Source organism: Sminthopsis crassicaudata, chromosome 4 (genome assembly GCF_048593235.1).
Source record: "Sminthopsis crassicaudata isolate SCR6 chromosome 4, ASM4859323v1, whole genome shotgun sequence".
Taxonomy (NCBI): Eukaryota; Metazoa; Chordata; class Mammalia; order Dasyuromorphia; family Dasyuridae; genus Sminthopsis; species Sminthopsis crassicaudata.
The window spans coordinates 342,897,301-342,923,499 of NC_133620.1; the positions used below are offsets into that span (position 1 = coordinate 342,897,301).

A 26,199-nucleotide genomic window follows, 5' to 3' on the forward strand; every position below is an offset into this window, starting at 1 on the left:
AGAAGGCAAGCGCTCCCCGCCTCCTTGCCTTCTCGTCTTTTCACTCAGGACCCGTGAGGGTCCTCCAAGACTACCTGTCATAATTGCCTGATTCAAATATGTCATTTATCCTCGACATCTCTTCCTGAATGAACTAGGCAGCCTTGCTCATTGCCATAGTAAAGACATATAAAAGACCCTTTTCTTCTTTCCCTTTGGCAAACTTGTCGGTCCCATTCTCCGGATAGTTAATCAGGTATCTAAGTGATCAACCCAAAGTAAGGACCGGAAATGGTGTTGGGACCTAAAACGGAAGCAGGAAGTGGGTTTGTGGTGGACGTGTTCAGGGGAACCGGGAGCCCTCGGGACCGAGCTATGGAGCCGCTGTACCAGCAGACCCACAAGTGAGGGCCTTTGGGGCCGGGGCGCAAGACTCGAGGAGCCCCGAACCTAGGGGTGGGGTGGTGGATCGAGAGTATCGGATGTCGGTCATTCGGTACCGAGGACGTCGGGATCCCCCTCCCTCTCTTCGCTATCCCAGGCTGGGCTCTCTGGCCGGGCTGGCTTGTCCGCCGTGGGGGGCGTGGTGGGAGGGGCGGTCCTCGGCTGAGCTTCCCTTGCTCTCGGTATCCGAGGACCCGGGCCTGAGTTCACTATTCAGAATCCCTGGTCTCAGAATGAGTCTCCATTGCAAGGGGAAGCTCCGTACTCTCCGCCCAGCTCAGCACCGGGCTTTGAGCTCAGCAGACGCCTAATAAATGTCTATTTCAGGGAAGCACTTGGAGGTGTCATGCTTTGTGGTGTAGTGAAAAGAGTCCAGATTTAGAGTCCAGAGGTCTAGGTTCAAATCCCAGTTCTCCTACTTAGTGACCTCACTTTTCTGGGCATCAGTTTCCTCCCTTGTGAAATCTCATAAGACGCCTTCCAGCGTTAAATCCAGTGCTTAGTTGAAGGCAGCTCGTACCACAGGCGCACCTGTAAGTCTTTTTCCCTGCCGTCCCTCAGTTTTCTCTCTCCTCCGTTCTTTGGTCTTTACTTTTTCGTTTTTCTGTATCATTTACTTTTCTGTCTACTTTCTTTAGGCTTTCTAGTGAATCACAATGTTTAGTCAAACCGCAAACCTTCACGATAAAAGTTGTCACTAAGCACTGGGTTAGTCTTTTCAAGCTAGAGTAACTAAAAATGTTGTAATGTTTTAAGAAGGCAGAGGAAGAAGAATATTGCAGTCTTCAGCCCTTGATAGCAAATATTAAACACCTGTAATGTTTCAGGTAGCAATCAGGATGGCTTGGGAACTATCTAGGAGTCAGGAGGGGACTTTGAAAAATATGGCACTTAAGGTGAAAAAAGCAGGAAGTGGAGGAAATGGGTGAAAGCATTGCAGACATAGGGCACAAGCTTTGTGAAAAAATCAGAAGTGAAATATTGGCTATGGAAAATAGCAAGTAGGCCACTTTGGTTGAGAGGTAGAATAGAGGTGAGGGAGTGGCATGTAAGAAGCCTGCAAAGATAAGAGTGAAGCCAGGTTGTGAGGAATTTGTTACTTTATCCCAGAGGCAGTGGATACCATTGGAGCTCCTGGAGCAGGGGATTGACATAATCAATATGCCACTTTTAGGGAATGGATTGTTGAAGGAAGAAACTTGAGGCAGGGGAAATAGTTTGGGTGAAGTGGAACTGAACTGTAGTGGTGGCAATGTGAGGAGAGAGGAGGCAGACTAAAGATGATGAGAATTTAAAATCAATAAAATGTCTTTCGTAATAACTAATAACTTAAGTGACTCCTCCAGTGTATGGGAATTGGATGTGTCACCACACTAGTCATCCCAAGGCTTCCTGAAGCTAAGCTGAAATATGTCTTATGTACTAATGTTTTGTGCAACAGTTTTAACTAGAATTAAATTCTTAAAGGAAAGATCTAAAGCTTTTTTTACTTGGAAAAAATAGATTTTTAGAGCATTGAACAAGTATTAAGTGATGCCAGAATGGGTAAAATCTCGACTTCCAGAAGACCTCTAAATTGTGTTATGGTAGAATTTTGTTTTAATGTGTATTTCACTGTATGACTCATTTCCTTTTTAGAGGATTGGGAGGTAAAACAAAGAAATAATTTGGATTTGTCAAGGGAAAGAGTACCCCTCTTCCTTCTTCTGGGATCATGAATTTTTTTGTATAGCTTTTTAACTCCTTAAATAGGTGGCTTGGCAGGGGGATGTCCTGAGGAGGAGAGAGCTGGGCAGCAATAGAAGTTGCAAGTGATATAGTGACAATTAACAACTATGCAGCATTCTGCCTTGGTAGCCGTCCTCCTCCCCAGCCCCAGTCTGACAAGATGATTATTTTATGTTTTATTCTTTTCGTCAGGACTATGCTTGGTTTTTCACTTCCTCAGTTTGGCTTCTGTTTAGTGATCTTTTCTTCTACATTGTCATAAGTTTCTAGTTATATTTTGAGTAATCTTATTTCAGTCTGTCAATTCATACAAATCTAAAAATGTTTCTCCAAAGTTCTCTCATTTTTAATGGCACAATAACATTCTATTACATTAATATACCATAGTTTTAAAGTCATTCTTTAGTTGATGAACACCCACCTTGTTTCCAGTTCTTTGCCACCACAAAACATGCTTCATGAGAATATCTTGGTAAATATTGGACCTTTGTTCCTGCCTTTGACCTCTTTGGAAACAGTGAGTTAGAGGGAGTGTAATTTAATCACTTTCCTTGCATAATTCCAAATAGCTGGGCCAGTCCTATCTCTTCCAGATATATTAGTGTGGCTGTCTTCCTGTATCCTCTCCAACATTTACTGTTCCCATTTCTTCAATCAGTTCATAAAGGAAAAGTTATTACTATGTACAGGGGACTGTGCTTAACACAAGAGATACACATATAAAGAGGGAAACAATCCCTACTCAAGAAGCTTTATATTCTACTGGGATTGACAAGTACTACATGTGTCAATCTGTACAAAGTAAATATAAAGACAGTAAATACAAGACAGGGAAGGAGAGCATTAACAGTTGGAGTGTGATCAGGAAACCTTTCACAAAGAAGTACCTAAGTACTTCTTGAAGTTTGTGCTTTTGAAGTAAGAGAGGAATTCTTTAAGCAAAGAATGCATTCTAAATGTGAAGAATAGCCAAAGCAAAGGCACAGAGAAAGCTTATTTGACTACATAATAGAGTACCTTGGGAGGTAAATATCCCAGTACATGAACAACAATCATTTTGGTTTCCTGGGTTTAAAACAACACCAAAAAGAAGGAAAGCATTAGTATAGCAATTAAAGAGTACATCTCTCCCAAGGAGAGTAATATTTTATCTTGCCCTGGTTACCATGAACAAAGTTATTATTTTTTTTTTTTTCTGCTTAAAGAAAGGAACTAAGAGTTTTCAACATTTAGGACTCATATTCTGATGAAAGCTGGGACTGAAAAGATAGGTTGGGATCTGGTTATGAAGCACTTTAAAAGCTAAACAAAAGTTTTATCAGTTTTTTACCAATTTTCAATATATAAGATAAAACCAGAGAGTTACTTTAGTTCAACATTTCATATTTTTTAAGAAAGTTCATTGTAACCTAATCAGTATAAAATTTTCAATGGATAATCCACTGGAGCCTTGCTCTTAATATATGTCTTGTACTTGCAGATAGCATACCAAATAGCTTTATTATGTAGAGCCTTCTTTTTATTCAAAGTAGTAGGATTTGCCTCTGTTGGGAATCCTCGTGCCAAAACAAATTATGATATAATCTAAAAGATAATTATTTTTTGGTGATCTAAGATAAGATAATTTCATTGCAATTTATCTTTTACAGGAGTATGGTTCTTGGCAGTTTATTAAGACATCTCATTTAGTTAGTTATTCTTATTTGATTAGAGGATGCTATTAATGGTTCTATGGTCCATTTTGTTTTGCAAAAAGAAAACCCATTCAGAGTCCTTCAGATTATTCTTTAGACCAATTGTCAGTTTTCCTTTAATATATACAACTGGTCTCAAGGTTAGTATGAGTAGCTTAGCATAAATCATCCCCAGTAGGGGGGAAAAAAACAACTAAAAGTGCTCCTTAGTAAGTATCATGGAGCATAAGTGATGGGATTATATTCCAGCAATTGCCAGAAAATCTTTATATGAGTTCATTTGGATGGCCTGAATTAATATAACTTTGCAAGTAATGAACAGTTAAGAAATCTCTGTTTTAGTCTTGGCTCTGCTACTAACAGTGAAGTTAATGGGCCAACTGGATGAAAATGAAACACTCTATCTCTCCAGGGTTTAGGGTTTTTTTGTCTGTAAAATTAGACTAAATGGGATGACCCCACTAATCCCAGCTCTAACATTTATGATTCTTAGTATCTTTTAAAGAGGAAGAAAAACAAACAAACTTTCTTAGTCATATTGTATTGAACCTTACAAACTCCAGCCCCTTGCTTTTGAGGTTGCAGAAACAATTGTAGTAAATGAGAATAGTTGAAAACATATGATTGAAATGGCTTATTTGTTTTGCTAGAACTTTGAACTCAAACTTGTTATCTTTTGCCATGTCTGAAGGAGCACTGAAATTAGTTACGATACCTGAAACCTGTACTTGTCTAACTTAATTTGAGTTCAGTCAATCCCATATAGAGAATAAATTGGGCCAAAAAAAGTAAACTTTTTTACTACATAATATTATACTTGATCTTGTATGTTAAGGTAAAATTAATAGACTAGTTTTATCTATATTTGTTAGGTTCTGGTATATGTTAAAGACATCCTAATTTGTTTCCCATCATGACCAGAAAGTTTTTCTTATTTTAAGTTTTCCTTGGGGAGCAGTGTCCTTTGACAAGTAGCCTCTGTAGAAGCAGTAGGATGAGATAAAAGAAGTGAATGCATTTATAGATCATCTATCTTTCAAGCAGGAGGTGGAATAGGTTATTTTGCAGTTGCTTATCGACTTTGAACTTTGTGCAAAGTGGAGGTTGTATTTAATAGATTTTACACAATCAGTTTTTTAAATTCTTCTTAAAATCTTCATTCAACTCATAACATAATTGTCCACTATATGCAGTGTACTACATCTCTGGACTCTACACCTCCAAAATGGAATAGAGGGAGTAGTCTTCTAATATATTCTCTTTATGAGCAGATATTCTAAAAAGGCCTCAGAGAGTGAATTATTTCTGTTTTCCTTTGTTGCTTTCTGCTTGTTTCACTAAACCATCAATCCTGATAGTTTCTGTTATCAATTAAGCATAGTATGGATCTTTAAAAACTTCCATTTCACAGTACTCCCCAGTTAACAGTTCTAATATCTTACTCTCCCAGATAGTCATACTTTTTGTTGTTTTGGGGGTTCCCAGTTTGGTTTAAAGCACACTTTCTGGATATAACTCAGTTGTTCCCATAATAAGTTTTTTGCACTCCTTATTTTGGAGTTAGGTCCTTTCAGATCTGTAGATTGTGGAATTTTGAATTGGAAGGGAATTTAAAAGATCCTATAATCCAAGTGAGGAAATCGAGATTAAGGTAGATAACCTACCTTAATCTCGATTTCCTCACTTGGATTATAGGAGGCCAAGCAAGTAATAAATAGTAGAGTGGAGATTAGAACTCAGGTTATCAGATTACATATTCACTATTACATATTCATTCATTTTGCCTCACTGATCACAATTTTTTTTGCCTCAGCATCAAAAGTAGAACTTCTTTATTGGCTATCTTTCCATTGGCCTGTTCAAAGCACATTGAAGTCAGAATAGGAAAAATCAGTGGTATTTTCCCTGCCATTTTTTTTTTTAAAGCAATAGCCTTTCTAGACTAATATTTAGTTAATATAGCAGACAGAAATGTAGGGATCTATGATAAAGGCTTCTCAGTGGTGATCCTTCATTTTCTTGGTAGTTCCCATGCCTAGAATCCAAAACTACAATTTGTTGTGATTTTAAATGGCATATAATCTATCTACTTACTATATCTAGGCTTGCTATTTTCCATGACAGAGTTTTTGTGAAGCAACTCATCCCATTTCTGGCAGCTAAACAGTTTCTCCTTAAATCAAACTGAAACCTCTCTCCCTTTAACTTGCCAACCAAAGGACCAGAATTATATATATATATTTTTAAGAATTTGATATACTCATACAAATTATAACATACCCAACAAGTGATTATTTAACTTCTGATCAAAAACATCCATTGAGGAGCAATCCTTTACCTCCCTGGCTATCAGATATTTTTTAAGAGGTCAAATAGCTGAAATTTTCTTTGGAATGCCACTCATTATTCCGATTCTAACTTTTGGGATTAAACAGAATATGTAATCCCTTTTCCACATCATAGTCTTTCAACTACTTGAAGACAGGTAACATGATCCTTGAGCCTCTTTTTCCAAGTTAAATTTTGCCAGTTCCTTCAACAGATCTTCATATGAAATGAACTCAGTGTTCACCATCCTAATTGTCTACTATATGCAGTGTACTAACTCCACCTCCAAAATGAAGCAGAGGGAGTAGTCTTCTAATATAATCTCTTTATGAGCAGATATTCTAAATAATCATGCAGCATTTACTTTCACTTTTTTGTATTTGTATTTATTTTGTATGTATTTTGTATTTATATTGTAATTATATATATATATTGTTTTCTTGACCCTGCTTATTTATTTACATCCATTCATGTAAATTTTTCTAAGCTTCTGTGTTCTTTACAATTCATGTGCCACAGTTTAACTCTTCCCCATTCCATGAGCATCTGCTTTGCTTCCATTTCCTTTTTTACCTCAAAAAGTACTCCTATAAATATTTTTATATAGATCCTTTCTTTTTGTCAGTGATCTCCTTGAGAGTGTATACCTACCAGTGGAATCTATCTCAAATGGTCATTTTAGTCACTTTATTTGCATAGTTCCAAATTGTTTTCCATTATATTTGTGTCGATTCACAGCTCTTCCAAGAGTGCATCAGTTTTTCCACAGCCCCTTCAGTATAAACTGGGTTTCCATCTTTTGTCTTCTTTGCCATTTTGCCAGATGTGAAATAAAACCTCAGGGTTATTTTTATTTCTATTTCAGTTATTAGTGGTAATTTTACAGCCAGTCTTGCAAACATCACTAACAGTGACTTAACAGTTACAACTGATAATTCTTTTAAGTACCTGATCATTTGAGCCAGTTGACTTGAATTCATTGAAGTCACACTCGAGTATTCTTTTATATTTTTTTGGTTACTAAATTCCTCTTTGTAATTTCGATCCTGCCATTTCCAGTGTAAAGATCATTCTCTTGCAGAGAAAATAGAAATACAATAAAAATTAAACAGCTTTGTCTTTTCTAACTTGTCTATTAGCTTTGTTCTTTTCTCAAGCAAGGGCCCTGTCCTTTCTTTGATCCTCCCTCTTAATCTCTCCCTTCTCTTGATAGTTTTAGAACTTTTTTGTTGTAGTCTCAGAATTTCATTCTTTAGTTTACCATTTTTCTTTGTCTTCCCCATAGAACTTTAGTTTAAGGGGTCCTTTGAAATCTGCTTCCTCAGATCTGAGGTACATGTCACACTATGCTAAACTTCTCTCTCACAAATGTAGAAACAAATTCCTTTGGGATACTCATCATTTCCATTCCAGCCATAAGCTTCTTCCTGTTTGTGAAAATCAGATCCCGAGTAGATTGCTTCCTCCACCTTAGAAAGTTGAAATTATCATTAAGCAAGTTAATACGCATGTAGTTGCTATCTTTTTTGCAGAGAGCATTTCAACAGATGTCTGGATAATTGAAATTCCTTATCACTACTCTATTCCCGAAAAAATATGGTCTTGTGGTCTGTTTCTCAAGTTTCCATCTCTTTCTCCTCCCTGTTCCTGTAATCTATAGCATATACTGGTGGCAATTTTGCTTGTTTCTCCTTCTGTTGTTATTTACCCAAATGCTTTCTACTATAATTCTCCTTCTAGTTAACTGATTTTCCTTCTATGAATGTCTTTTTAAAATCTAGTGCTACCCTTTAATTTCACTTTTACTTATGTAACTTCTTTTGAATAAGATGCAGCCATTCAAAACCATATTCTAGTTGTAAGCTTTATCCACTTCTCAGTGATAGCTATGGAGTAAATTTGCCTACTTGCATGAAGACCTATGTAGTTCTGGTTGCCTAAACTTTGAGCATTTGTGTTTAGACATTGGAGGCCAAGGGTTTTACTTACCATTTTTTTCTGTTCTCCCTTATGGATCAATAGTGAATAAAATCCACTCTCTTGCACATGATGATTCTGGCTCCCTTTTTCCTCATGCCTATCTAAGTCTTTGCTGGGCTACACATCTCCTCAAGCAGCTGTTGCTCAATATGCAGTAATATTAAATGCTTCCAGTGAGTCTTGATGCTCCACATCATACTATTCCTAATTTTGAGTTGGAAGGGGTCCAGAGATCAACATTCACCTGGATAGAAAAGCTTTTGTAGCATTCTTGACCGGTAGGGATCCTGTTTTTACTCTCAGACCTCCAATCTAAGGAAGCCCATGATCCCTGAGGCAGCTTGTTCCAACCCATATTGTTCAGAAGTTTCCCTTCCATGGAGCTTAAATCTACCTTTGTCATTTCCACTCATCACTCTTAGTTTGACTTTGTGGACTCTGCAGAACAAATTAATTCTTTTTCCACATGACAGCCTCTCTGATCAGTTTAAAGACATCTGTCTTGTCTCCCTTACGACTTTTCTAAGTTCAACATCCTTAGTTCCTTCAGCCAATTCTCATTCTGTGGTCTCTAGTCTCTTCATCATCCTAGCTTCCTCCAGAGAATAATCCTTAGTTTGTCATTATCCTTTTTAAAATGTATTTTCCAAAACTGAACTCCTTAAACGTGTTCTGACCAGGGCAAAGTAGTGCAGAGGACTACCTTTAGTCCTGGATAAATAGCTTCTCCTAATATAGGCCAAGGCTACATTAGCTTTCATTTACTGGATCCCTAGGTATTTTTTAATCTTGCTTTCCCCCACCTTGCATTGTGAAATTGATTTTTTTTTAACCCAAATATAGCACTTTGCTTTTATTTCTGGTCAATTTCATTTTTGTTAACTTCATCCTATTAGTGCTAAACTGTCAGCATCTTTTTTGGATCCTGTTATCTACTGTTTGCTGTCTTTCCAAATATCAAAAGTTTGCTAATTCTGCTTTTATCCAATCATTGACCAAAAAATATTAAGCAACAGAGGCTAAAAGCTTTTCTGGGCACTAACTCTAAGTTGACATCATGCCCTTAATGACTGTTAAAAAAATTTTTAATGCTCAGCCGGTTCTGTACTATGTTCCGGGCATCAGTCACTTCAAGTGGTAATTACTGCAACAATCTCCTATCTTCAAAGTCTACCACTGTGTGCTATCCTCAAATCATTAAATTGCTGTGGTGTTTTGGGACTTGTTAGAATCCCACAAAAGCTCCCAAATGTTCTGTGAAGTCCAAGCTTCATTTACTGTGCACCAAAATACTGAGCTATTTCTTCCTATTCCCTCCCTCCCTCTGCTGTTTGGATTAGCCTCTTCTGTAGTTTCATACATTTGCTTTCTATCATCCTTACATGACTTGCTCACTCTTATCACTGTATTCTCACCTTCTTTTTCAAGTTATGGTGTTTCCTGCCTTTAGGTAGATATTCAAAACCTCTTCCTTCCATCAAGGTTCCCTTGTGCATCTCAAAACTGTCTTCACTTAGACTTTAAGTTAATGCCAATGTACACAGAGTCTTAGCTATTAACTTGTCAAGTCATTAAATAAACTTTATATTTAATATCCCCTATATGCATAACATTGAAATAAGCTAGGAATACAAAGATAAAAATTAAGAAATTTCTGCCTTCAAGGAACTTATATTCTAATGGGGGACAAGGCGCATACACAGATAAATATAATGCAGAGTTAGATAGTGAATGAGACAAAAGAGAGATCAGACAACAAGCTTTAAGAATTCATTCATTCTTAAAACAGCTAGGGGGATCTAGAAAGGCTTCATAAAGAAAGGTAAAGAAGTCTTCATAAAGAAATCTGAGTTTAAAGTGAAGAGAAAAATCTAGACATGCAAAAGCACAGAAGTGGGATATGGTATTCCCAATTGGAGGACCAGCAAGCATGCTAATTGACTGAAAATAAAGTGAATGAGGGGGAGAAATGTGAAATGACCTTGGAAAAATAGGTCAGATCCTGACTGGGTGGAATTAAGTGCCAAGCTGAGCAGTGTGTATTTTATTGTAGAGGCATTATGAAATTTTTTGGAGAAGGTTTTGAGGGAAAAAAGGGAATCACACAGTATCTTAGATTATTTTGGTTGCTGTTAAAAGAACATGGATTCAAGAAAAAAAGACTGAAAATAGTCTCTTTTCAAGGGGAAGGCCTATCGGGGGTCCTGGTCAGAACATGAATTAGAATGAATAAAGAGATAGGAACAGATGTGAGAGATGTCAAATCTACAGAACTTGGGAACTGATTGGATGTAGGAGGTGAGGGAGAGGTAGATGTCATCCTCGTTTCACTGAACAAGGAAGTAAGTTTTGTAGCTTTTAATCCACTGATAGCCACTACTTATTGGATTTTTTGGTCATTTTTTTTCCCCATGGGGATGTCACCTATAAAAGATTTAAATTTTCATTTATCTTATAGGCAGAGCCAAGTTGTTAATGAAACATCTCATAAATGGCTTTTAAGATCACAATATCTCGAGAAAGATACTAGAATGTCTTCATATCAAAGAATAACTGTAAAAATTAAGACTTATAAATAGTGCTTTGTCCAAAAATATGGTATTAGAGTCAAAATACTAGAAATTAAACTTTTCTTGCCTTTTGTCTTAATGCAGCATACCTACATTATAGTACAGTTTTCTAGCCAGATTTTAAATCTTCTACTTGTTTGCATTTAAAATAGTCTTTCCTGACTAAATAGATGTTGATTAATTCTAATTCCTTCATTTCCTCTTACCCTTCCTTTGATAGGCAGGTCCATGAAATCCAGTCTCACATGGGACGCCTGGAGACGTCAGACAAGGAATCTTTGCACCGTGAGTAATTAACTGTGGAGACCGGAGCCCTTGCTCTGATGACATAGTGTTAATGGGCTGGGTTTCCTTACTGCATTTTTGCCTAGGGGGCCTAATGATTCAGCTTGAAATGAGTTTTGTAGTTAAGGTGGGCAGTGAAAGCCTATGGCAAATTCACTGATTTCCTAGATTATGCACCAAGGAATCCCACAAGTCTTATCCCCCATTACCCCTCCACTCAACCTGACATGGTTCTAGTGAAATGGAAGTGCCTTTCCTTCATCTGTCTTAATCTTATTACATAGTTCTCAGAGGAATGTGCACTGTAAAAATTCAGAGAGAGTTTCTGGGATTTGTGATTTTTCTAAACTGAAACCTATAGCTTTCAGGAGGATTATTCAGAAACTAATAGCAATATTAATTAGTTTTGTTCCCACACCATGATTTCTTTGGGGAAGAATGTCATTTCTTTCTATTAAAAAATCTTTTTTTTCTGAGAGAGTAGTTCATTCTAATTATCTACACATCTCAATATCCAGGGACTTCTTCCTTGCCTCTTCCCTGTTTGCTGGTACATTAATTTGTCTCCCTTTTACAACTTAACAGCATCTTGTTCATTTGCTTTCTCTCTTCTTCACCTCCCACTACCCCACCTCCACACCTCAGGTGCCAATTTGATATAACAGTTAACTAGCTATGGGCATCGAAGCATTAGAGAGATGCTGAACAGTGGAATATCTACATTTTATACTAGTCATTATACTTTAAAGTCTTAAAAACAACTTTGACCGTCTCCTTTTATGCAAATTAGTCCTTATTTGTTTAGATAGACTTTGCCTCCCAGAAATCACTCTTCCACTTTCTGTTTGGGTATTGAAAGGAGTTCTATGGACAAGGAAAATAGTTAAGTTGATCAGATTGCTTCCTGAATTTCTCACTACTGTATTTGTTGTTATATTGTAGAGATTTCTTATGCTACTTAAAGCAAGCCTTGGAATGATTATACATCAATCCTATGAAATAGATACTATAAATATTATTAATACCATTTTCTAAATTAGAAAATGTGTAAAATAAACTTGTCGGTGTTCACACAACTAGTAAGTATCAACATAAGGATTTGAACTCTTTAATTATAGCATTTTTCTAATTACTTCATACTTTCCTTCCTTTCATATGTATTTTCCAAGCTAAAATCATATCATTTCTTCCATTCTCTCTCTCTCTCTCTCTCTCTCTCTCTCTCTCTCTCTCTCTCTCTCTCTCTCTCTCTCTCTCTCTCTCTCTCTCTCTGTCTCTGTCTCTGTCTCCTTTTCTCTCACACACACACATTTTTGGTGGAAACTGATTTTGAAAACAAACTACAGGAGTGAAGGCGTAGAAGTAAGGAAGGGAGAGGAAGGAGGGATGTTATTATTAAGCACTTAGTATATACCAAATACTAAGCATTGGAATAAATAGTAGAAGTTGATAGTGGAGGAGTTTACATTTCGATTGGAAGAGACCACAAAGAGGAGGTTTCAGCTACTGAATGGAGGGCAAGGCCCATGAAGATGCATGTTTCCAGGGGTGGGAATTTGAAAGAGCCCATGACTTGGGAAGATGCTGAGGTCCTACGGTTAGGGTGCAGTGGGAATTCTGGGTTTTTCAAAATAACATTCTGAATCAGCAAATATTGCATTTAGCTTGAAATGTCCAGTTGCCTTCAGATACTCATTGAACTTTTCTCAAGTTAGGAAAAATCACGTCTCAATCTGTTACTTTCTTTAAAAATATATATAGTTGTTATAGCACTTGATATTACAGGAACTAGAGATCCAAAGTGTTGATGTTATTTGGCTGAATAAGATTTTAGAAGTTCTTTTCAAAGAATAGTTTTCTTTGATTTCCATTGTTGCAACTTTTTTTTTTTCTTTTAAAATTATCTTTTTTTTAGTTTGTTAGGATCTTAGGGAAAAGATATATTTCTTGAAATTTCTAATATCTTTTTCCAGCAATTATATTTCTTCTCTTTTATGTAGTAGTAGAAAATGAAATACAAGCAAGGATAGACCAGATATTCAGCAGCCTGGAACGCCTGGAGATTTTGTCCAGCAAAGAGCCCCCTAATAAGCGCCAGAACGCCAAACTGTAAGTGCTGGAGCCTCTGGGAAAATTGTGGTTCTTGGCAGTCAGTCCCCGGTACAGATCTTTCTCACAGTGGTAGAAGCTATACTTAAAAGGGGCAGCAGGAGCAGTGAATGTGAGGGGAGGCTGCCAAGGAGATGGGCTTCTCACAAATCAGATGCTAGCTCCCCTGCTACACATATGTCTTATTCATATCAGCCTCCAAAGCTAGATTTTTCTGGCCTCAAGAGTAGGAAAAAAGAAGGTCAGAATTGTGGCCTTGGGCGACTGCTGCCTGGTCACCTTTGCTATGGTTTCTGATCCCCACTGAGTTCCTAGGTCAGAATATAATCTTGTTTTTAATCTTTTTCACCAATCAATTCATAATTAAAATACTGATCTAACATTTGCTACCCGGCCATGAAATTAAAATGGAAACTACTCCAGCTCTCAAATGTTTTCTAAATCTTTATTGACAGTTTGAGCTGATATTGCCCTTAGGCTCCTTACAGAGAGGAACAGAGGAAAGGTCAAAAAGAGTTCATCAGACCTGTTTCCTGTCACCTGCTCCTTGTCCTGCCTTCAGAGTCATGAGCCAGCAGACACTGAAGTAGAGTGGCTGGTCCCTGAATATAGTACATCCCTAACTCAGACACAGGCAGCCACTTCAGTTTTCAACATCATTGATCAAAATCAGTTTTTTACTGAAGAAAAGTGGGTGGGGAGAAGAAAGAAAAAAAACTATTCCATCCTAAATAAGTATCTTGACTATTTAAAATTTTTCTTTTTTTTTTCTGAAATTTAATCTGTCTTTATCGCTTCTTTCTAGCCGTGTTGACCAGTTAAAATATGATGTACAGCACTTGCAGACTGCATTGAGGAACTTCCAACATCGGCGATATGCAAGGGAGCAACAAGAGAGACAGCGAGAAGAGCTTTTGGCAAGAACTTTCACCACAAATGTAAGCCAGTGGTTCTGGGCCACTGAGAGGGGCAGGTGGAGAGTGCACTTTTCATTTTGCTGGGGTATGACTTTATGAGCAATGGCAAGGGCCTACTGGGAAGAACAGGGACCTGCTTGCATTGACACAGAGAAACAATGTGGGTTAGACTCTTGCAAATGTAAAGATTTAAGAAAGAAATAGTTAAATTAAAAGAACGGATAGAAGTAAGAATTACCTAAATGAACTATTCAAGTGTAAAAAAATAGAAGTTCACATGGTGGGGGAAAAAAATGTTCTGATCAGATAAAATCAGATGATTAGGACTTAAACAGCTCATAAGGAAGGTAACATTTGAAAGCTGCTTCAGGCAGCAACTATTGTGTCTGTGAGATACGTTAGACTCATGTCTAGTAATTTATGATGCTAAAATGCATAATGAAAATACTAATAATGATTTTTACACACATCCATTTGATTCCCCACAGTACCTACTATATGATTAAAGAGATGAGCTCAATTTTATAAAAGAGGAAACTGAACCCTGGAAAAGTTAAGTGACTTCCATGCCTAGTATGATATATCTAAAACTTAAGCCTAGAGCATCTTATTTTACACCTACTGATATGTGGTTCTGGTTTCCAGTTTTTTTCTTTTCTTTTTTTTTTTTTTTTTTTTTGCTTCCAAACTAAGTAGCAATTTGGAGACATTTGTTAACAGTTTAGTTTTACTTGGGCTACCTGAATTGAGCTTGGTTCAAAAATGACCTATTGGTTTTTATTAATAGATTTCTTATAAATTTTCTTGGACATTTTTAATTTTTAAAAGTTAAGTTGTCTAATATACAGCTCCCTGTTAACACTAGTCTGTGCACTGCTGTGTATGGAATGTTTTATAAGGTGAGTTATTTATGGTGACATTGTAAATGTATTTTCACTAAGACCTATCATAACTCAGACTTGCTACTTAATGGATAATTCTCATTGTTGCCATTGCTCATCACAGGAAATTGGCCAAATGTGTTGAAATAAGTCTGTTTAGTTTCTTTTTCTTCAAAGTAAGTTGTTTCCTATGGCTGCCAAGTAAGTTATGAATTATTCTACAATGTGACCAAAAAACATAAGACTTGGCATAATTGTAAGGTTATTTTCAGTGTTTGATAGGCATTTTAAACTTGAAATCCTAGTCTCTCTTTTTTTTTTTTTTTTTTTTTTTTTTTTTTTTTTTTTTTAACTGAACTGGTTATTTCATCATTAATGAATTTCTTCTGCCAAGGTAGTTCACACCTGCTCCTCAACATCATCTTAAAAGCCTGGAACTTTGTGAGATTAAGCAGCCCAGGAACTTGAACTGCCAGGATTTGAACCTGGCTTCAGGACTGGCTTTGCATTGTGCCATGTTGCCTCTAGAAATGCTAAAGATAATAAAAGTGACTGACATTTACATAATATTTGAAGAATTACAAAGAGTTTTTCACACAACCACCTTGTGAGGTACAAGGACTACTGATCCCATTTCATAGATGAGGATGCTTAATCTGAAAGGTTCAGTGACTTGCCCATGATTAAATAAGTGGTTGAGGCAGGATTTGAATCTAGATTTCTTGACTCAGGCTAAATATTTTTTCTACTATGCTTAGAAGTCTAAGCATAGTCAATTGAAAAATTAGCTGTAGAACAGGTAAGTACTCTATGCTTCCTGAACAAATGGAGAAAGAACTATGATTTGTTCAGCCAGTCAATACTTTTTGAATGCCTGCCTGTGTTGAGCACAGTACTAGACTATTGCTGCTTCTAAGGATCCATTGTTGGAATAACTTAGACCTCTCTGAGCTTTATCAACTTCTCAGACCACCAACTTCTTCCTAAAATGTATGTAGGAGATCTTTGCCTTTGAAACCATAGTTTTTGCCTTTTGTTATTTTCTAGACTTCTTGTCTAGAAAATCAGCTCAAAGGGATGAGTTTTCTGAACCTTCTCTGCTCCCTCTATTCCATGCTATGACATATCCAATCTTAATTATCTTCCCATTCATTTGTCACCATCTTGGTTCCTGGTTTCATTGCCCATTTCACCATTTTTCTTTCTCCCCCAGTTGCTACATACATCAGATGACAAGAATACATTTTCAGGGGCTTACTTATAAGAAAAAAAAGGTAAAAATTTAGAAATAATATGCCAAGAAAGGGTAATTAGAAATGCTAATGAAAGTAGCCCCCAACCCTACCCTATTTGAGACTGGATAGTCCTAACTTCTCTACTACTATTTCTATTCTCTTCATTTTCATGATCCTTGATTGATCGGTCTTGATTTCCTCTAGGCTGAATATTTTGTTTCCTTATGGGCCTGCCTTTTCTCTCTCTGAATACATTTATTGATTTTGAGTTGGCCCACCTAGGTGTGAAGACTCAAGCCTGTTGGTCTGTTACTTAATCTCAGACTCAGTCTGTGCTAGAGAGTCTGAAAATCTCAGACTGCCTGCCAGGGTGCTTGTCATAGCCAAACTGGAAGCTTCCTGGATGCAAGTGGGGTTTTCAGTACTCTGCCTCTGTTACTATGAAATATCTCAATTAACCAGATCTTTCCATCTCCCAAATGGGGAAGGGAATTTAAAAAAAAAAAAAAGTGATCACAGGCAAATAAAGATTTTTCTTTTATACCCAAAGGTGAAAATGACCCCAAAGACAAACCCTTTTATTCTCTTAGCATTGTAACAGGATGGTGACAACAGAGTCACATGTGCACACATACAACAGCTATTTTGTACTTCGATGGTCATGGGTCAGTGCTCTGATCTCTCTGGAAGATCCAGCAAAGGATTAAGTTGGAAAAACAGTACTAATGAATAATGATTTGGGAGCTTTATTACTGCTATTGATAGTAATCCAGTTCTGGGTCAGGGTCACCTTCACCACAAGTAACAGTTAATTTGTCACACAGACTTGGAAATGGACAGATCCTTCTCAAGTTTTACTTTTTCCTCTCTACCATTGCATTTAATTCACTCACTCAAAAATATACTTCTGTGACATATATGTGACATATAACACTGTTGGGCTATGCAAGCAATTAAGAAGCAGTAAACCACCATTAGAAAGCTTGTTGAAAGGACCATCAGTCCGTACAAAAAGTGACTGAAGAATGGAAGAAATTATTTTTCTCTTGAGAAAAATGAAATGAAAAGATCTTAGTATGGCTAAGAAAGTGATACATGTGCACCTGCAAAGAGAAAGAGAGGATTTTTTTTTTTCCCAGATCAAACTTTGAGATGAGGAATAAGCAAGCCATAGTAGTACATGTGCCTGTACAGTACAGTAATAGTAAAGGCCTAAATTGGAGAGTAACAAGGGAATTTCTTCTTTCACTGCATCAACATATGCCATTCCCAACCTTGACTTTTGGAGTTTTTCTACTCTATACTTTTTGAATTTTGCTCCTTTGCTTATTGCCAACTTTAGGGTTTAATGTAGCCAAAATGGCTAGTGGTAGAGCCCTAGGAAATTGTTGGGTGAGCACGCAGGCAAAGTTAATCGAGACCCTGCATTTCCTCCACAGGACTCTGATACCACCATACCCATGGATGAATCACTGCAGTTTAATTCCTCCCTCCAGAAAGTTCACCACGGCATGGATGATCTCATTGGAGGCGGGCACAGTATTCTGGAGGGACTGAGGGCCCAGAGAATGACCCTAAAGGTGGGGCTCCTTCTAGGGAATCAGGCCAAGGCCATTTGCTTGGGTCTCATCCAATTGTCTAATATTTAAGGTGGTTTCGATTTCCCTGATGATTTGGGGGGGGAGGGGTTTCAGGTTGTTTTTCACTTAACCTTCCTCTAAATCTTAGTGTGTATGATAAAGCCTTCAAGCTTGAAATTTCTGATCAGATACATACTGGTCACTTGTATTGAAAGTGACTTTGAGTGAACTGTTAGGATAGTCTTGAGTCCCAGACTCCTTTGCTGTTAAACATTTCCTGATTCTTTTCTTGCCTGACTTTAGAAAGTTGCCTCTGGACCTATGCTATGACCATACTTTGAGGAAAATATTTTGTCTTTTTTGCCCTCAAAATCTTTTCATTTCCTGAACTTGTAATAAAAATGCGTTTTACAACAAGGTTCTTGTAAAAATGGCTAGTGAAAGTGACCTGTTCAGGTAGGTGGCATAGTGCAGTAGAAAGGACATTGAATTTGGCTTAAGAGGGCCTAGATTCAAATCCCAGATTCCCCATAACCACCTGTGTGATCTTGGGCAAGTCACTGAGCATCTCTGGGCCTCTATTTCTGAATGAGAGGCCTTCAAACTTGCCTCCTGCTCTGAATCTGTGGTCCTCTAGGAAATATGTACAGAAACATATATATAAAGTCCATTATCAACATTTGGATAATTGCTTAAATTGTGAGAAATCCAGTTGTGCATTGATGTTATTGTAGAAATCATGCAAAGACAATCTAATTACAAGATCTCCCAAGCCTCACTCACCTACTTATTTCCAAACTGTTTCATAACGAAATTTGACAATTGTAGCAAATCTGGTTCAGAGATTCTGATTCAACATATCTACAATAAGTAACCATATTTCCCTCATTCTCTACAGTTGTGGGTAATCCAGGAAGCAATGGTACTGGTGAGGTGAAAAGGCCTTGGGAGCTTTTTACCAAAACATTACATTTTCCTGATGTCAATTATGATATTTAGCCCCAACCCTTTTCCTGTATAGCCCTGATAGGGAATAGGATGTGGTTTATGCCCATTATCAGGGTGGGGGACTCATGAGAATGAAGTGCTTTTAGCCACTGAATGTGAGAAACAGTTACTAGGAAGCAGACATTTTATCTAAGTTTTTTTTGGACCAGTCAAACCTAGTAAATTCAAGTAGTCCATCACCCTCATCTTTTTGTTACGGAGCTGAAATTGATACATCCCATCCATTCACAGGAACGGCAGAGTTGCTTCACTTTTGGTTCTGCCTGATTTTGAAATGTCTTTGTCATCCTCTTAAGGATGCTGCCCCATTTGTTGAATTGATTGAGTCAAGGTCAGGGACACCTAGAGGTATTCTGATCTTAGCCCCACAGTGTTATGCTATTGGTCTCTTAGAGCACTAGTCAAGAAAATGATATCTTGCTATCGAGTAGTTCACAGTCAGTCATATCTTTTGCTGTTGAAACATGCTTCTGAGGCAGGGGTTAATACTGTACCTCCTAACAAGCTTATAAAAGTGTTATATTGCTTTTCCTACTAGCCTCTCCTGCCTGTTAGTTCATTACCTTATGTAAAGCTCCTATTCATCTCCAAAGGGGATTTCCAGAATTCAAAGTATTCTACTGCCATAGGATTTTGCTTTTTTTTCTCATTTGAAAGGACAGAGAATAATACTCTGATGCGATGTGGCTGCAGGCATCTTGACTATCATAAATGACAAACCAATTTTTCAATTACAAGACCATTTTCAGCAAATCTTGGACTCTGATATCTAGACATAGTAGAAAAATTACCTGTCCTCTGGAACCAAGCAAAGTAGATGGTTCATTAGATCATTATATTCACACATGTCACCACTACCTACCAGGGATACAAGGACACTGCTCAGATTTCCTTTAATACCAGGCTTAAGAACAGTTGCTTTATGCAACTAGACTATCCTAGGTGTCCAGGAAGAACGCAAGTGGTTCACCTGCATATGTTACCCCTATGTCTATGGACTTCTATCTGAGGATCTATTTATACAGATTACTTCATGAAAAGTTGAAAATGCTTTTTTAAAAAAAAATTTAAAAAGCAGTGAAGCAAAGCAAAGTGAGTATCTTAGCCTTTTGTCTTAGAAATAAAAACCTTTTCATCCTGGCATCAGGTAGCACATTGGTGGTAATTTCTGTTGTAATTTTTGTTTTAGATTTTCGTAGTCCTCATGAATTGTATGCTCTTCATTTCAGTCCCATCCCTACTACACAGACTAAACTTAGTGGTGTTCTTCCAGACTGAGCAAGCTAGTGTGGGTGAACCAGCTGACCTGAAAGTTTATTGCAGGCAGCAGAGAAGGAACCTGTATATAAGGAAAGTTATTGTAATTACCTTTTTTATATTTACTTTTTGGGAGTGAACAAGAAGATGCCTGTTGATAAAACCATTTTCACCATCAGTTATAAACAAACATACACACCCCTGTGCAGGATGAAAAAAGCTCATGCATTCTTTTCTTTTCCTTCTCGTTGGTTCTAGGGCACTCAGAAGAAGATCCTGGATATTGCTAACACGCTGGGGTTATCTAACACTGTCATGCGACTTATTGAGAAGAGGGCTTTCCAAGACAAGTACTTGATGATAGGTGGGATGCTTCTCACCTGTGTAATCATGTTTCTGGTGGTGCAGTATCTGACATGAGCAAGCAGAGCCCAATGACTGGAAAGTATTTCCATTGCACGCGTCAGTGTATGTGTGTGCGTGTGCGTGCGTTTGTGTGTGTGTGTGTGTGTGTGTGTGTGTGTGTGTGTGTGTGTGTGTGTGTGTGTGTGTGACAGAGCACCTGCCTGCCTGCCTTTTGAGATATACTGCCTATCATAACTGTGAATGCCACTTCAGAAAAATTTTCATTTATAACCCAGCAGGAGTTTCAAAACAACTCTAGTTTTCTTTAACCCCGTGGAGGGGAAAGCCAAGACCACTCAAGAAGCTTTGTTGGGAACCAAGTAACTAACCTCTTTCACCCTGATCTCAAGGAAGAAAAGAAAAAGGGAAATGTTTGGATGATTTTACTCACACAATGTGTGTTTTGTGTCTGAAGAATCTGAAGGTATTAGCCTTATTGACAAGAAGGCTCAAATATTTGTGGCAATTAGCCATGTGGAACAGGATTGGAGGTAGAGTGAGGGGGCAATGAACAGATTGGAACAGGTACCTCTTCCAAAGTCCATAAGGGAAAAATTAGCTATCTATTCCATACAACAGTTGCAGGAAGATTAGTATAACTGTTTTTTGCCTCTCACCCAACTGTTGCTTTCCTCCTCCAACTTTCCCCTACCCCCTACTCCCAAAAAATAAGTGTACAGATTGAACCCACCCTGCTAGCAGGGCAGCCTAGTACTTTTTAGCATTCCTCTTGGAGTCATTAACCATAAACATGGGAAGAATGGGGGGGGGGAAATGAAGATACTGTTAACAGTGAGTTAATTTTTACACATTAGAGTTTTGCAGTGTTTTCTTTTTTAAAATGAAACTAATTAATATTTGGGATTATTGGATTTAAGACCGAAGATTTTAGTATTCTGATTTTTATATATAAAGAATGGTTTTTGTTTTACTTGATTTTTGGAGTTCACAAAGTATACCACATGGAAAGCACTTTTCCAAAGTTCTCCCTTTCATTCTCTCTTCTTTTGGAGCCACAGAAGTGGGATTGGAAGGCAAAATTTGAGCACAGAATAATAATTTACCAATTTCAGATTATTTTTGATCTTGTAACAGCATCAGTTTACCTATAATTTTCTTACCTAAGACATGTTAATAGCAGCCAGTGGCTCTGAATCTCATGGTAGGGTGGATGTCAAAAGCTTTGTCTTGGTCCCGATTTAAGGGGATTTACTGCTGGAAGTAAGAGTTTCCATAGCAAAAACTTCCCTAAAGAGGTAAATAGCCTCTTCCTAGGCTGTGTAGCCTTATAGCAAGGCTCCAACCTACTTTTTTACTGCATTGTCCTATAACTTTATCTTTGTCAGTCTTCTTCCTACTGCTACCTATTATTTAACTGCCTCTTTTCAATTTTTTTTTCCTTTCTGTTCAGTTTCCTTCCTCGTATTTTGTCTCTGCTTGCCTCTGTAAATATATCTTCATCTCTTCAGTATATGGGACCATTCTTATGATGAAAACCATTAGTTTTTAAATGACACAAATTTGTAACACTCTGCAATGAGGGCCATGCACAGGTTGAATGCTAGTTGTCCAACTGGTGGACAGACAACCAACAGATGGTGGTCTTTGGAGTTACCAGTGATCTATGCCAAGAAGAGTCTTCAGGTTCTAAAGGAGAGAAACAGCCCTTCAGTTTGGGAACCTAGCTAAAGAGATGGAAATGCCACTTGAGACAGTAGATGTTGACAAGCTCCTTAGAACTGAAGGCTTTTGCCAGTTTGCAGAAGGGCCCTTTGAAATGCATAGATTCCAAATTCTAGGCCTACTAGAAGCCCCATCCCCTGGATTTGCTGAGATCATCAGACTGCTTTGATGAGAATTTTGGATTATGGTAAAAATGCGTAAGCCTTTTCTGGGCATAGAACCTGGCAGTGTGAGAAATCCCCAGGCCTCCACACTCTTTGTAATTGTAGTGATTTACGTCTGCACCATGACAGTCTAAACCTGATAGTGCAGAAGTGGTGTGTGACTTGAGGGGCAGAGTGATTTCTGATTGCCTATGGTAAAGCAATACTGAAGGAAGAATGTTGTCAGGAGCTCACTGGGATGCATCCCTCTCCACCCATTAACTACCTCTGAAAAGCTAGCAGGATGGTTTTCTTTTATATCCATCAGCAACATTGTTCCTGAAATACCAGTGGCCTTGTTCTTGTGAGCTTGGGCTCTTTGCTGGGGATGGAGCACCCTCTAGTGGAACAGGAAAAATTCTGCTGAGGAAGGATCTATCTCAGTCTCTAGAGGAATTTTGTGACTTCAGTTCTTCTTTCAAATAATTGGGCTCTCAGAAATATCAGCTTCGAAATGTTTTCAAACTAAAAAAAAAAAAAAAAAAAAAGTGAAGGGAGCAGTGGCTCATAATTGGTATTACAATTGAATTCTTTGTTTTACAAAAATGGTTCTCTAAGAGTCAGAATACCTGAGATCTAAACCTGATTTTGCCATTCACTAGCTGTGTATGTCTTCGATATTTCTGAGCCCAGTTTCCTCTTTTCTAGAATGAGTTTGAATGGATCTCTGAGGACCCTTAAAACTCTAGAATTCTGTTTCTATGAAATGGCTTATTCCTGTACTGAATTTAAAATACATTTGTTAAATGAGAGATTTAGGAATAATCAGATAGGAATACAAGCCATCTGTAATATTCTGTGGTTTCAGATTTGGTTGTCAGACATTGGATTTATAACCAACATTTCAGTTTAATAAAATGAGTTATGCCTAAAAAATTGTATTTCTTATAAGAGAATCTGACAGACATTGTTACTGTTAATGACCAAGACACAGAATTACAGACTGTTTCATGTAGAAGGGATGTTAAAGATCCTCTATTCTAAAGGTTCTTAAGCTGAGATCTGTAACCCTTTAAAAAAAAAAGAAAAGTAAATTTTATTTTAATATAATGGATTTCCTTTGAAATCCCATTTTGTTTTTATGCATTTAAATACCTTATTCTGAGGATTCCATAGGTTTTTACCAGATTGTGAAAAGGAGGTCCATAATATTAAAAAAGGGTTACCATCTCTGATCTCCCATTCTCATCTAGTCCATTTCTCTTTTTTTTTTTTTTTTTTTTTTTTTGAGAAGATGAAACTTAAATTCTCAGGTTAAATGATTTGCCTAAATTCTCACAGCCAGTAAGTAGTTGAAGGCAGAGCTTGAATGCAGACCCTCTGACAGCAAGTCCATAACTCAGGCCGGCTTTCTTCCTATTAACTTAAACAATGGCTAGTGTTCAAATGGGGAGAACGCTGTAATCATGCATTTTGTTGCTCTGTACATTTTATTAGTGATTAATTACCTTCTTTGTATCCAAGATGTCAGTACATGAAAATATTTGCTAAAGTGGCTTCTTGCTGTGAAAAAAACAAAATTTGTAGAAATTAGTAGTAACTTACAGGGGACTTGTAATTAAGTTAGTAACTCTTCCTTAATCTAGGAAGCCAAGGTGGAGCCAAACATTATTCTTGAATTTTCCAACTATGGATGTTGGGTCTTTAACCAGGGCTACATAAGAAATAATACTATAAAATGAGAATGGACATCATGACCAATATGTGCAAACACATTAATTTATAAATGCCTAAGTAATTGCATGTGGGATGTGTGTGTATATGTGTATCTATAGATATATATTTTTAGAGGTAGGTAAATATAGATATGTACACATACATACTACCTCACCCATGTCTTTATATACACAGGGAGTTCATTTGTTCTCTGAGATTCCTGAGGGAATGCAGTATAGAAGAAAGAGCATTTAGGGCTGACAGGGATTAGAGGGGGCTGAGTTCTGGTCTCAGCTCTTCCACTAATTTGCTTTGGCCCCTTAGACAAATCTGTTTTCTTAAGAAAGTTGAACTTCATCATAAGTAAGATCCTTTCCAGACTTAATATGTTGTATAGGAACTGCTTTTTTTGCTTTTTGGAAACATTATCCTCATTTGTACAAGTGTTAAATGGGAAACAAACAAAAAAAAAAAAAGATGACTCGCTTATAATTAGATCTTTGGACTCTAAAACATGTTTTGTAGACTTTGATGATATTCTAGAGGTTCCTTGTTTCATAATTCTCTCCTGATTGGCAAAAGAGAGGAGCCCACTACCCTTAAAACCCTGCACTAGACTGCTGCTGTTATTACCATGACTCACCATTGGAGGACAATAGAACTCTATCCTTCGGCACAACTGGATCTATACTTAGTTGATCTCTCTTTCTTTCCTTACCAATGGCTGATATTATGGGATCAGAAGAGGTACATCATTTGGCTTGTTATGTTTGTATTTACATGGAATGTTATATATGTATGAATAAAAATAGGTTAGTATAGCCCAGCTTGTAGAATATGTGAAGGGGAATAGAGCATAAGAAGACTGGAAAGATGGAGCCAGCTCATGAAAAGTTTTAAGTGCCAAACAGAACATTTCTTAATTTGATCAAAGAGACAATAAGAAACCATTGAAGTTGTGGGAAGAATGTGTGATGTGATTGGCTCTGTGCTTTAGGAAATTCAACTTGGAGCAGAATAGAGGATGGTTTAGAAAGGGAAAGAAAAGTGAGGTAGACATGGTTTAGAACCCAGTCCTCACTCTATTCTTGGGCTCAGAGCCACACAATTATCATCCTAGAATTTGTTTTTACATCGGTAAAGCCCAAACTATGTGAGCAGTGATAGGGATCTGAACTTGTTAAGTGAAAAGAATGAGATGTCTGTAAAGGAGTTAAGAGGCAAAAAGATTCAGCATTGAATTGGGTATGTAAGGTGTGTGAAAGTGAAGAAACAACAAAATTGTGGGTTTAGGTAATTGGGAGGATGCAGTGGTGCTTTCTGTAGGAATAGTGCACTTCAGAAGGTAAAGTGAGGATTGGGAAAAGATGAGTTCTATTTAAGATATGTTGAATTTGGGATATGCAGTTCTAGATTCATTAGGGCAGACTAATACTAGATGTGGGAATCATCCACATAGAGATAGTAACTGAAAAAAATCCCCATTTAGACCCAACCCATGGGAGCTAATGAGATTAGAGGATGAAAAAGAATAGCCAAGATAGCAACCCCCAAGGTTAGTGAGTATTACATTCATTAAAAAATAAAAAATAAAAATTAGTAAAGGGGACCAAGAGGGTTTGGGCAGACAGGTTAGCCAAGAGAGAATATTAATATAATTCAGTGTACTTTTTTATTGAATTGGGGCAAAGCACTAGCAGCTAGGGAGGATCATTATCATCACTTAACATAGTGTGTAAGATAGGCCGTAATCTTTATGGGTCCCAGTTTGCTTAACTGTCAAATTTAAGATGGTTGGATCAGATGATCTTGAAGATCCCTTCCACCTTTAAATCTTTTCTATGTTGAACTTGCTGAGGTTTAACCTAGAAGAATGCATTGAGAACTTTAATTCTGAGAGTGGAGTCAGGATGGTTAAATATATAGCAGTTTTGCTGTAGCTGCTTCATGTCCTAGTCTACAACTATCAATAAAGAGTGCAGGCCAAGAAAATCACTGAATCATTTTTTCAGCCTAGAGCAATTTAGGAAAACTTGTCATTGGATGCTGTGCTGGCCAGTAGTGAAGTATATGCCATGACAAGCAGAATTGGCAAGGGGGTTTTGAAGATGGCAGCAAGCAGGGGGTACCCCAAGGCCCAGGGAGCAGCAACAGGTGACATCTGACAGCTCTATCACCCAGTTGCAGTGGCAAGAGAACAGGGGCCTTACTGATGAAAAACAAATTCTAGGATGATGATTGGCTCTGAGCCCAAGAT

The 26,199-nt window shown here is 37.5% G+C and overlaps 1 protein-coding gene across 3 annotated transcripts; it reads left to right on the forward strand.

Annotated features, from left to right (window-relative positions):
- The first annotated feature begins 107 nt into the window (after nucleotides 1–107).
- On the forward strand, nucleotides 108–21,211 carry GOSR2 (golgi SNAP receptor complex member 2). 3 transcript variants are annotated; one of them, XM_074261002.1, is made up of 6 exons: nucleotides 108–383; nucleotides 10,944–11,008; nucleotides 13,009–13,117; nucleotides 13,923–14,055; nucleotides 17,590–17,730; nucleotides 20,254–21,211. In XM_074261002.1, the coding sequence occupies exons 1-6, from the start codon at nucleotides 271–273 to the stop codon at nucleotides 20,413–20,415; spliced, it is 723 nt and encodes a 240-aa protein (XP_074117103.1). In that variant the 5' UTR covers nucleotides 108–270; the 3' UTR covers nucleotides 20,416–21,211. The 3 variants fall into 3 exon arrangements, with proteins under 3 accessions (XP_074117103.1, XP_074117105.1, XP_074117104.1); XM_074261003.1 differs by lacking the exon at nucleotides 108–383 and adding an exon at nucleotides 855–956; XM_074261004.1 differs by lacking the exon at nucleotides 17,590–17,730 and having other exon boundaries at nucleotides 109–383; nucleotides 20,254–20,430.
- Nucleotides 21,212–26,199: the final 4,988 nt, after the last annotated feature.